This window comes from Gasterosteus aculeatus, chromosome 13, assembly GCF_964276395.1.
Source record: "Gasterosteus aculeatus chromosome 13, fGasAcu3.hap1.1, whole genome shotgun sequence".
Taxonomy (NCBI): Eukaryota; Metazoa; Chordata; class Actinopteri; order Perciformes; family Gasterosteidae; genus Gasterosteus; species Gasterosteus aculeatus.
The window spans coordinates 23,037,820-23,050,381 of record NC_135701.1 but is presented as its reverse complement, the minus strand read 5'-3'; the positions used below and the strand labels follow the sequence as shown (position 1 = coordinate 23,050,381).

The 12,562-nt window shown below is 47.9% G+C and overlaps 2 protein-coding genes across 2 annotated transcripts; one reads left to right on the top strand and one right to left on the bottom strand.

Annotated features, from left to right (window-relative positions):
- Nucleotides 1–1,278: 1,278 nt before the first annotated feature.
- Nucleotides 1,279–9,609, bottom strand: ercc6l (excision repair cross-complementation group 6-like). The gene is made up of 4 exons (XM_040196148.2): nt 7,980–9,609; nt 7,301–7,345; nt 2,510–5,717; nt 1,279–1,923 (listed from the first exon to the last, which is right to left on the bottom strand). The coding sequence occupies exons 1-4, from the start codon at nt 8,033–8,035 to the stop codon at nt 1,756–1,758; spliced, it is 3,477 nt and encodes a 1,158-aa protein (XP_040052082.2). The 5' UTR covers nt 8,036–9,609; the 3' UTR covers nt 1,279–1,755.
- A 203-nt stretch (nt 9,610–9,812) lies between these two features.
- srp19 (signal recognition particle 19) lies at nt 9,813–11,936 on the top strand. Its single transcript, XM_040196153.2, has 5 exons — nt 9,813–9,964; nt 11,023–11,098; nt 11,240–11,311; nt 11,386–11,494; nt 11,574–11,936. The coding sequence occupies exons 1-5, from the start codon at nt 9,906–9,908 to the stop codon at nt 11,702–11,704; spliced, it is 447 nt and encodes a 148-aa protein (XP_040052087.2). The 5' UTR covers nt 9,813–9,905; the 3' UTR covers nt 11,705–11,936.
- The last annotated feature ends 626 nt before the right edge of the window (nt 11,937–12,562 follow it).

The window sequence follows — 12,562 nt, the reverse complement described above, 5'->3', positions numbered from 1 at the left end:
CGTGTTTGATTTAAATATACGTTCCGTTGATTCCTTTGTAAAATAAATCCCTTTTTCATCCGTTATGCTGCCTCGTTCCCTCGTTTGTCATGGCCCTTGAGCCAGGTTGTGACAACTCGTGTACAATAAAATGTATATTTGTATATATGTATATTTGTAGTTTGCGTATACAAACTGTATTTTTGAACGTGCTATAGGGTAAAAAAAGTAGGGCTTTTACTTGGTGAAATTTCCAAATCTGTAGAGTAGGGTTCATATTCAGCATGCTAGTAGTCAGAGAGGTCCTTAACATGACGACACTGGTCTTTGCCTGGAATTATCTTTTTAGTGCATTTCAAATATGGAGATATGGTCTTTTTGAACGTGCAATTATATGGCTTTTACTTTGAAGAAATCTGTGCAGTACAAATATTTCACCTTTCTTACAATAGTAGTCAGATAAGTCCTTAACACATGTATGTTAGTCTTTGACTGGAATTATTGAGAAAAGTATTTTTATTGCAGTTCAAACTTTGAGAAATGTTCCTTTTGATCTTTGAAATATAGGATAATTATCTAACTTTGTACAGTAAAAGTATTCCCTTTTTGTACAACAGTAGTCAGAATGGTCCTGAACACGCAAACTTCAGTCATTGTCCAGAATATTTGATTAAATAGCTTTTATTCCGGTTACTTGTTCACTACCGTAAGTATCAGCATACACGTGCACTACAGTTCAAGCGTCGTCTGAGTTGACCGCAGCGTAAACTCGGCACGAAACTGAAACAAGCTAGCGGAAACACCCACCGCTTCCGGGCACGGCCTTCAAAGTAAATGTCGCTCGTTAACCATACAATGACAATGAGATTGAAGTCTTCATGTCACGAATAGTTGGAAACAGCATGCCAAGAAATTATTTTTCCAGTTATGATACATTTAAAAACGTTATATTGTTGAGGGAACATATAATGACTGATTTACTCAGTAACTCTGTGGAATTTTCTTTTGATTTTCAGCACTACATGATACTACTTTCTAAAGGCTAACGATACCGTATTGTGTGCCTCCATAAACCTGTAATATCATTTTCGTGATGATAAATAAATACCCCTCACACTCATTAATTTGAACTACAGCGTGCTTTAGTTTTTGTTCATGCATTATATATTTTTGGTCCATTTCACTTAAAAAAACACACAACACACAATTTAAAAAAAACAGACTGCGATCTTCCGCAAGTTTAAATAAAATGCATCCAAAAACCTAAATAATGAAAAAACAGTAACAGGCTCGAACATCTCTGGTCCGTCAAAATGTGACGTATGCTTTTATTTTGAAGTCTCACCGGTGGAGTCAGAAGTTATTGGCTGTTGGTTTCTGATGACGTCAAAAAGATAATCACGAGCTGGAAAGAAAAGTTCCAAGTGCTCCTGTTTGTGCCCGACGGGGCGTAGAGAGGGGCAAACCAAGCACCCCCTCGAACACTATAACTTTCTTATCATTTGTTCTATTCAAACGCAAACCGCTGATTGGTTGAAAATTCATCCCAAGAGAGGAGATTGAATGTAACTAACTTATCTTATAAACTATATAGTTTATATTATTTAAAGTTTTCCCCAAATACAAAATATTCAAAATCAATTAAAATATAACTTTTTCTTGAAGTAACTTGCTTAAAAACCTTACTCTGTATTCATTCTAATCCACTTTGTCTCTTTCCCTTGTTTCTAAACACTCCACCGCCCGTATAGGCTTATTAACACATGCCCCCCCCCCTCAGCTCCTCTCGCTCAGCCTCCGGTACAGCTGGATGGTCATGAGCTGGACCTCAGGGTCTCCAGGCTTCAGGTCCACGGCCCTCAGGAAGAAGCTCAGGGCCTCTTGCAGCTTCCCCTCGCTGTGGCTCTGCTTGCCTCTGGAGACCAGCGAGAAGAAGCTCACCTCCTGTGAACACACAAGACACCGCTCAGCACAACGAGGCCACTGGGGTAACGGGACGGTTTTATGATGACCTTTGAGGAGTCTATTCCACATTTAAGCTCTCCTGTCTGCGTTTAGGAATACGCTTATGTCTTATGGCTCTGAGACTTTGTCAGGTATTAACCTGCAAAACATGTCCTCCAATAAGAGTTTGATTTATTGTCAGTCAGTATTCTAGAAGGAAAATGTCTCCATATTAGTGGGTTTTTTTTTACAAACATTTTGTATATTTTTAACAGGTTTTGATTGTTTTGTTAAAGAACTTGAAGAAACCGCGTATATCCTCAATTTATTGAAAACATTTGCAAAATGTTATATTCACAAATGTTAGTTTACAAACCCCAAACAAGAGTTTGAAATGTATTCAAAACCGTAAATGCTGTTTGGACAAAATGGCCATAAGAACAGTAACAGCATGAGTGTAGTAATCTGTTTGTAACTAAACCAGAGTCTTAACCCCTGATTTCTCCTGACCTTTTATTTATTCATGTCTTTTTTCATTTTGGTATTTATTATATTTATTGTATATTTATATGCTTCCATTGCTCACTTCCTGTCTAGGCTCCTCCTCTTGCGCCATGATACTGCCCACTTCCTGTTCCTCCTGGTCCTCATTTGATGTCTCTTCCACCGAGTCCTCCCACCGATGCTCATCAAGAGATGAGCCAAGAATTTCCTCTTCGTCCAGGTGCGTTCCTGAGACCTCATCATCGTCATCAGCCACGTCGGTGGGTCGGAGGTCAATGTCCTCGATCACGGACATGATGAAGGACCGGCGGGAGGCCACTGAGGTGTTTCCTCCGACGCTCTTTCTCGATCGAGGAGGGGCGGGGCCACATTTGGGTGTGGAGGCTCCAAGTACCTGGAAGGAGTTGTTGAGTTGACCCTCATCATCTTCTGAGTCCTCTTCTTCACTGTCATAAATCACCGCGGCCCTCTTCTTCTTGGCGCCCACGATGGACTGGTCCGTTTCGTCCAGACTCTGGCCGAGTTGTTCTTGATGCCGACTCTCCGAGAGGGATTTGTAAACGTCGAAGCTTCCCTCTGACCGCAGCTTGGACAGCAGCTTCACCTCCTCTTCGTTGGTGTCCCGAGGATCCAGAACCTCTGATGACACGTCGCTCTCCTCGAGCTCCAAGTTGAAGTTGCCCTCAAAGGACTCGAGTCCCGAGCCGGTTCCAGAGGACGATGCCTCCATCTCCAGCTTCAGGAGAGAGAGCCTCTGGTTCCGCGGTGGAGCGACGTCTTCATCACCCGCCGGTATGCTGTCGACCACCTCCGACCGGTCCATCGTTTCCTCAACCAGAGACGCCCCAATCACCTCGTCGAGGGAGGCGTCCCTCTCCGGTTCCACGGGGCTCCTCTCCCGGTCCACCGGCAGGTTCTGCTCTGGCAGATCTTCTCGAGGACTTTCCAGAACAACAGGCTGATCTTCTGACGTTCTTTCATCCTCGGTGAGGTCGATTACCGGGAGGCTGGTCTGTTCGACGTACGCCTCGTCAGAACCGGACCGGTCCCACTCCCCCACGTCTGCGGGGGGTCCTGTGAGCCTGCGGTCTGGGGGCGGAAGGGAAGGACCGGGATCTCTCTTCTTGGGTGGCCGCTCCATGTCGCCGAGCCCCGGCAGTCGCAACCACGCCGCCTCGGTTCTGGACGCCACGCTCTCCGCCAGCTGCATCTGCAGCTCCGACTCGGCCTTCATTAGCTCCTGGGCCTTCTGGACCCGACCCTCGATGTAGTGTTGTGCCTCCTGGTCCTCCGGCGCCTCCTCGTCATGGTTGACGTCGAGGGAGAACATGAGATCGTGGTCAGAGATGCCGAACATCTCCATGGCGTGCAGGTGGGCGATGTGCTGGTCCAGCTCGGGGTCTGTGTGCCGGTGCCGGGCGTGCAGGGCCTGCAGCTGCAGTTGGGTGGAGGAGGACCGTGTGTCCTCCAGGATGAAGAGCTCCTTCAGCTCCTGCTTGCTGAAGTAGCGGAAGGGGTTCTTCTTATCCCCGGTGTTCTGTCGGATGAGCGAGTCCTTGAAGACCTGCCGCCTGTAGATCTTCTCCTCCACCGTGCCGCAGGTGATCAGCCGATAGATGACTACGTTCTCCGTCTGGCCGATGCGGTAGGCCCGGTCCACCGCCTGCGCGTCAGTCGCCGGGTTCCAGCTGGGGTCGTAGATCACAACTCGGTCAGCCGCCGTCAGGGTGATGCCGACGCCCCCCACCTGGGTGGTGAGGAGGAACACGGAGTAACTCCGGTCCGTCTGGAAGCGGGTGATGAGCTGCTCCCGCTGTGCGATCTGCGTGATTGTTCCGTCCAGCCGCACCACCTTAAAGCCCCGGTTGCCCAATATGCGCTCGAGGATGTCCAGCACCTTCCTGAAGTGGGCAAAGACCAGTGTGCGGTGGCCTTCGTCCCGAAGCCGCTCCAGGAGAGCGATAAGGAACACCAGCTTCCCGGACTCCGATATCAGGGTTTCGTCGGGGATGTTGGCGATGCTCCCAGTGTCTAGCTCCGGGTCGCCGCCCTGCTGGCCCTCGGCCTCACTCTCCTCCAGGCCCAGCTTGGCTATGGCGGCGGCGGAGAACAGCCTCGGGTGGTCGCACAGCTTCTTCATGATGTTGAGTTCGGCAAGAGGCGACCTCGTGGTCATGAGCAGTTCCTTGATGTGTTCCAGAGAGAGGAACTGCCTGTATATGTCCTCCTGGACGGAGCTCAGGTAGGTCCAGACGATCAGGTCGTTCTTCCTCTTCAGCGTCGGCATCACGGCTCCAGAGTCCTTCGGGACTCGCCCGTCTGGGTCTTCCCGTTTTGCCCTGTTCAGTTTGTCCTTCTGCACCTCCGCCTTCGTCCTGCGGAGGAAGTACGGTCTGATTATGGTCATGAGGTTCTCAGACATCCGGCAGCCGAGGGCCTTTTCCCCGGGAGTGGCGTCCTTCTCCCTGGCTCGGGTGATTGGGTTCTCGTACTCGGTCTTGAACGTTTTGGCCGTGCCCAGCAGGGTGCCGTTGCACGCAAAGTCAAAGAGGGCCCACATCTCCTTCAGGTTGTTCTGGACCGGAGTGCCCGTGAGAAGGACCCGGTTCTTGGCCGGGATGGCGTAGGCGCTCTTGGCCGACTTGGTGGACGTGTTCTTGATCTTGTGCGCCTCGTCCAGGATGACGTAGTCCCACGTAAACTCTCTGCCATTGTGCGATGACAGCTGCTGCCAGTTGTTCATGACCATGTTGTAGGTGGTGATGACCACGCCGCTTCGCCTCTGGACCTTCTCTAGATTCAAGGTCCTCCCTTTGCCGGTGCCGTGGAACTCTTTGACCCGCATGCCTGGAGTCCACTTGGCGAACTCCTTGGTCCAGTTGGTTATGAGGGATGTGGGCATGACCAGCAGGGTGTGCTTGGCCAGCTCGGAGTCGTACATGCCGGAGAGGAAGGAGATCACCTGGATGGTTTTGCCGAGGCCCATGTCGTCCGCCAGGATCCCGCCCTTCCGCCCGTCCCGGTAGAGGCTGAACAGGAAGGCCACCCCGTCCCTCTGGTAGTCGTACAGCTTATCATGCAGCTCTTTGAAGAGCATCAAGCCGCTGCCGTTGACGTCAACAAAGTCGTCGTCTTCCTCCTCCGAGTTGTTGTGGGCGAGGTGCTCCTCGATTTTCGTTATGCGGCCCTCGAGCTTTGCGCTCGGCCGGATGTTGTACGCCAGCTTGAAGAACTTCAGCGCTTCCTTCATGTCTCCTCTTCTGCCGGCATCCTTACCTTCTAGAATCAATCTGAAAGGAAGAAAGAGGACATTGTGGGTCATTAAAGAGACGACGATGGCTATGAGCGTACTGCGTTTGTTTAATGGAGCAGTTTGGTGCTCTCATCTCTGGGGAAGTCATTAAAGCACTAAAGCTTCCCCCTTTGTCTCCTTATTAAACAAAGACAACTTATTATTTACAATTCAGAATGAATACATTACAAAAATCGGTACAGAGAAACTGTATTCTTATTGAAATCATTCAAACATGTTTTTAAAAGGTGTCAAAGGCTAAAACATACTTATTTACCTTACGACAAAACATTGAATTATACTCCTATATTTAGTAGACTCAGTGATGATGACGACATCAAACAACATGTTTGTAGTCTACGATCTATGATCATGTGACACTGTAAACAACCAATCAGTGTTTAGATCATATACACTGTGATATATATATATATATATATATATATAATGTGTAATGTGTGTGTATACATACAACACCTTTTGGTGTTTTACCAATTAAAGCAACAAAGCAGAAATGATTTGAGCTGTTTGGGTCGACTCACGATACGAAAACAAACTACCGTAGATTCCGGACTATAGAGCGCAGCTGAATATAAGCCTCACCACACATTTTGAACAAAAAAAAGATGTGTACATATATAAGCCGCTGGTGTCCACGCGGCAGAGTCGAGTTCTTCTCCAACGTCTCACCACTGATTCATTAATGGAAGGTTTACGTGCAGCCGCTCTGTGTCTTCTCCGACAGCCATATTGGTTGGTTGCCCGTAACTTGCGCCGCTCTGTCTCGCTCTCGCTCGTTATTGTACGTTCACACCAAAAGCGAAGCGAATTGTCGCCCCGCTTTACTCGCGCGAGTTTACTCACAATTTAACCACAATTTCTGCTCTCGGCTGGAACCACAAACGGCGTTGTGTTCGGGTTCATGACGTCATCCGTCGCCGCACACAGCTTGAATGTCACCGACTCCTCCAGGAAGTGCGTCTGGATGACTGCGGCTTCCAGGCTGCTTCAGGCGGACCAGCAGCCGGTCTGATGACCTGATGTCGGATCGGTGCGTCTCTCGGTTACACACAAACTAACTTACAGGCGTTCAGTCTGCGTGTGTGTGGCCGCTTAATAACGTGTATTCACGCTGTGGCAGCAGGACGGCGGCGATGATGTGCGGAGCATCTCAACACTGATTGGCTTTCGCTAGACAGCGTCGGGCAAATATAATATAAAAGGAGATTTATTCGCTTCACTCGTTTCGCGTCCCACGCGCCGCCTGATTAAAATTCGCCTCATTCACGCGTCTGTGCATTGACTTTACACGGAATCTAGTCACGCGAATGATTCGCTTCGCTTTTGGTGTGAACGCACCATTAGCCCGTAGCCGCACCGCGGTATAAGCCGCAGGGTTCCAAGCGTGGGGAAAAAGTAGCGCCTTATAGTCCGGAATTTACGGTAAGTATAAACCAAGTATAAACCAAGTATAGACTAAAAAGTATTTATTTGTCAGTACATTGAGATCTAAAGTAGTTAGAACACATTTAACACGGTGGAGATGTTGTTCTAGTACAATTTAATAGAACAATGATTTACCTGTTGTAGGTGTTCATCTCATTGTCGGAGTCCACTGATAAACACCTGAAGAGACAAGCTCAGGGTTACACTCACATGCATGTGATGTACAAATACCCAAGTAAGTACACGAGACGTATCAGCTTATCGGCAGTAAAAGTACACATATTAAAATAGTACAAAGGCCTGCAGATCAATCTTCGGGGTCATGAATTGATAATGATTGATTGGTGGAGAAGATGCCTTCATCGCTTATCTTTACATGTATTTAACGTTGAATATTGATCTTGACTGAAAGTGTATCGAGATGAAACTCTGTGAGAAATGGGTCGCACCTTTGTTTTTACTTGCTTATTTGAATCGCTCTAAAATTAATAAAACGTTTATATAATATTTGTATAATGTTTATTTCTAAAAGTATATAATACCTCACTTCTCCACTGTACTGTATTTTTACTTAAGAGCAATACAACTACTTTAATACACATAACATACTTCCTCCCATTTAACAGCAGGATCGTATTCTTGTTACTGACTCATTCCCATGGACCTACAGTTAGCATGACCGAGGCTAAAGCTACAGTTAGCATGACCGAGGCTAAAGCTACAGTTAGCATGACCGAGGCTAAAGCTATAGCAAAGTTAACCGGCGGGCGGTAGCACTGATGCTAATGTTAGCTAGGAGATTAGCAGTACTCACTCGTCCAGTTTCTGGGAAATCGCCTCCACGTCGCCATGAGCCTCTCGGGCGTCCATCCTCAGAACGGAGCTTCTTTCTTTTGACGGCTCTGCGGCGCTGTTTTGTTTTGTTTTTGAAGAAGCAGCTTCCGCCCCGCCAAAAGTCTACAGCGAATAAGGCTATCGTGACGCGTTAAGGCGAGTCCAATCAGGGGGGCAGAAGTGAGGTAGGCGGGTCAACCCTAAAGACCAGCCAATGAGAGGCGGTTACCTGAGACAGAAACCTACAGATGTACCGTTACATAACACGTTGTGAGTTGAACTAAAGTCTGAGGGCACAAAAGTAGAGTAAAGAAATCCTGGATAAGTGAAGAAGTGCAGCTTGACTCAGTGTGTCTTAATCGGCTGCACGTTTGCCGAGCCGGGAGGAGAAGGGGGAGCTTAGTCAATCCAGGGGTCCGTTTCAGGTAGGAGGTTTAACAAACTCTGAGTCAAACCCTAAACTGAGTTGATTCACCCTGAGATGTGAAACTCTGAGTTTCTGGTTTCTGAACAGCTGTTTAGAGTCGGTTCAATCGACTCTATCCGGTTCAATCCGCTCAAATCGATCAAGTTGAGCGCGTGCAGCATCACAGTATGAAGGCAGCATGAATGGAGCCATGATACTACCAGTTACCAAGACAACTACCACAAACACTAAATATATATATATATATATATATATATATATATATATATATATATATATATATATATATTCCCTATTGAGCTGCACATATTAATGCAAGCGTACGAGTATGAACCCGTAATTAGAAAGAAAAGCCTGTGAAAGGAGAAAGAAAACCTGCTCCCGACCAGGTGATGTTCACAGGCTCAGTTACTATGGTGACAGCCTGAGCTTTAGTTACCACGGTGACTGACCCTCAGCTTTAGTTACGTCCCTTTGTGAAACAAGCCAGAGTTTCCCTCATCTCTGAGTTTACACTAAACCCGCTTCTTGAAACGGACCTCTGGCGTCGTTCTAGATAGATAGCTTTGATATTTTTAAATCCTTCCGCGTTCAGTCGGTCCGTGATTGTCTGCCAGGCTTTTCTCTGTTCAATTACAGCTGCCGAACAGAAAGTGGCGTGTGCAGTGTGAAGGGGAGTGACCGGTGGGATGTCAGAGTCAGTCAGTGGGGGACCGGCTCTGGTGATGAGGTCTTAGTTCTGATGGACCTCAGCCTCCTGCCAGATGGAAGGGGCACAAACAGGTTTTGTCCGGGGTGAGAGGGGTCGGCTATCATCTTTTTAGCTGCTTCAGAGACCTGGAAGCAAACAAGTCCTGCAGGGACGGCAGATTGCAGCCGATCAGCCTCTCTGCAGAGCGGAGGACACGCTGCAGCCTGCCCTTGTCCTTGGCTGTGGCTGCAGCGTACCAGACGCTGATGGGGGAGCAGAGGACGGACTCCGTGATGGCCGTGTAGAAGTGGACCATCATCGTCTCTGGCAGGTTGGATTTCTTCAGGGAGGGTGGGGCTCTGTTCCTCCTGAAATCCACAACCACCTCCACTGTCTTTAGAGCGTTGAGCTCCAGGTTGTTCTCATCCTGGCTCGGCAAGCATGCAACCCATTAAGTCAAGCGGCGCCTTTTCACTTATCCAGGATTTCTTTATTCTACTTTTGTGCAACACCCAGCAAACTAATTACCGTATTGTTTGAATTCATAACAATATTTGTAAAGGTCATAAAGACACGCCGGTACACCTCCACCCCGGTAGGTGGCGGTAAGGACTTTCCGCGTTGGTTGTAGTCCGCCAACCAACCAACGAAGACGAGGAATCAAACGCACCTCTGCGGTTATCAGCCGGTCCCGTGCCTGCAGGGCGGACACTACCGGGGGAAGAAGCAGCCGGATGGCGGCGTGTTTTGTACCGTAATCAAACCGCGTCGTTGGTCGTTTTATCCGGATGAGACTCGACCGTCCGACCATGGCTCATCTCACTGAAAACCCCGCGGACAAAGACAGGTGAGCGCCTCCACAGGCTACCCGTGTAGCACAGCGATGCTAACGGTCACCTGTGAATTTAAACATAACTTTATATCTGCGAACATGGCTCGTGTTCGAACGTCGTGAAGTTAGTGGTCGGTCTGTACTCTGCGTTTTAGATGTAAATCCCCGTTAACGCTCGACGCCTGAACGTGTGCGTCACTTAAAACATGCGACGTTGGAGCGAAGTGAGGGATTGTGGGAGTGACGTCAACTAGTTTAACTGTCGTAAACCGACGTCTCTGGTCAGCGAAATAAATCCCGATTACTGCGAAAACGTTTCAAAATGACAGTTTTGAGACGTGTGGAGATCCAGAAACGCGCGTTTCCCGGGAAGTCTGGTGTCACGTAGCGTGACGTGTATCAGAACGGAGCGCGCGTGCGCGCGCGCGCGCGTCAGAGTTCTGCAGATCACACAAACCTACACAAGTATATGAAAGAAGAACTAAAGAACGTGATCTAAATTGGACGCCCGCTTGGGGACATCTGGGAGGATTCAGACAAACGACCTCTCTCGTTCTGGTGGATTTGGCGTTTGCAAAGACCGGAGACCGACCGACATCAGCAAGAAGGTTATGGTTTATATTCCTTTCTATTGGCCCTAAACTGGCGTTGAGGAGGAGCACGTCCTCCCCAACTGCCGTTAGATGGTTCACGGTCAAATTACACATCTGACCTGCTGCTACCTGACGGCCCTCTGGGACTCCTTCCTGTCCCTGGAGTCCGGACCAAGCACGGAGACCAGCTTCAGTCCTTCTGCTCCACATCTGCAACAAACTCCCAGAAAGCTGCTCAGACTCTGAGACCGGCAGGAGGACCGAGCGGTCTGCTGAGGCCATCCGGGGCTTCAGATTACGACTGAAGACTTTTCTGTTTGCTGTTTTATTCAAATTAGTTTCACAAGACGATTCTTAGATGATTGACTGACTTCCCTTTTTCTATGAAACAAGGAAGAGGTCATCAGGACTGCGAGGTCAAAGGCCACAGCGACTCAAGAGTCATTGGATAATTTCCCACTATTTGTGTGTGTGTTCCAGGTTCATCTGCGTTTATCCGATCTACATCAACAGTAAGAAGACTCTGGCTGAAGGACGAAGGATCCCAGCAGAGAAGGTGCCGCCATCTTTGTAAACAAGCCGCTGGTCGTTAGCGGACCACGAGCCGCTGGTCCGGGGGGCTTCCTTTGAAATTATGATTATGAAGTTTATTCAAATTAAAGTCATGTCATTAAAGGGTCTGTTTTTCCATCTGCAGGCAGTGGAGAATCCGTCCTGCGCTGAGATCAGAGACGTGCTGATGGCTGCCGGGCTGAATGTCTACGTGGAGGTAAGAAGCAGGAGAACAAGTGTCGCTCAGTGAAGAAGATTACATGTGTAATTGAATCAAAATGTGTTTTTCAGAACAAAATGCATCCAAGAGAGTGGAACAGAGACGTGCAGTTCAGAGGGCGAGTCAGAGTTCAGGTGAAGAAGGAAGACGGAAGCTTCTGTGTGGACAAGTTTTCGTCCCGTAAGTCCTCGTCAGACGGAGCTTTATGTGTTCGAACTGCATTCCCTGAAGCGACTGTTCTGTGTTCTCACCCCTTCAGGTAGAGAGGTGATGTTCTACGTAGCAGAGATGATCCCTAAACTAAAGACCCGGACTCAGAAGAGTGGAGGAGGAGACGCCAGCGCTCAGCAGGGAGAGGGAGGCAAGAAGAGCAAGAAGAAGAAGAAATAGAAACAATAAACCACCGCTTTTCCTTTTTAATTATGACGTCAGAATCTGAACTATTTCCTGTTTTCCTTCTTTGGGGTTTTAGTTCTAATCTGAATGTGGTTCATCTGTTTCCTCTTCAAACCTTTATATTATTTAGTTGTGTCGCTTTTGAAGACATGAATAAAATAATCTTTATTCATCCTTTTTTACAGCATCACTTTGTATTTCAGACATTAATAAACGAATGAGATTATTTTGTAGTGTTGTTTCCTCCGACCCTCCTGCTTCGAAGCTTGTGTCGAAATATGAACCAGTGCACGGCGAAGAAAACGTATCTTTGCTGATCACGTGATCAGTGACGTCCGAAGCTTCGATCCGGCGCACAGTCACGTGACCGCTTCCATTGGATTCAATGGGCTGGAAACAGGGTTCGGGGTCGTAGCAAAGAGCAAATTTCCAATGGAACCTGTGGCAGAGCGAGGTCGCTCTGGGATGCGGCAGCTCTTCAATTTGATTTCCTCTAACACGGTTGGCAGGCAAAGTCTGTCATTTGTATCCTGTAATTATGGATGTTTATTTTTATTGTGGAGACCACCCGATATTTGGCTGAATCAAACATTCATTGGAGTGAAGAACTGCTAAAATATTGGGTCCAACACAAACGTGTAATCATTTGAGCATTCCTGCCTCATCGTGTCGTGTGAGCGCGTTTTTTCTAAAGCTGGGGAAACAGTATCTAAGAAACCGACTCAACCCCAATACTGTGGAGAAAATTGTGTTTCTCAATAAAAATCACTAGTTTCATGCCCCATCCCACGTGTCCACAAGCACTTCAATATCCTGTCATAAGAAACCTGTCGGGACGATCACTGCCCCACT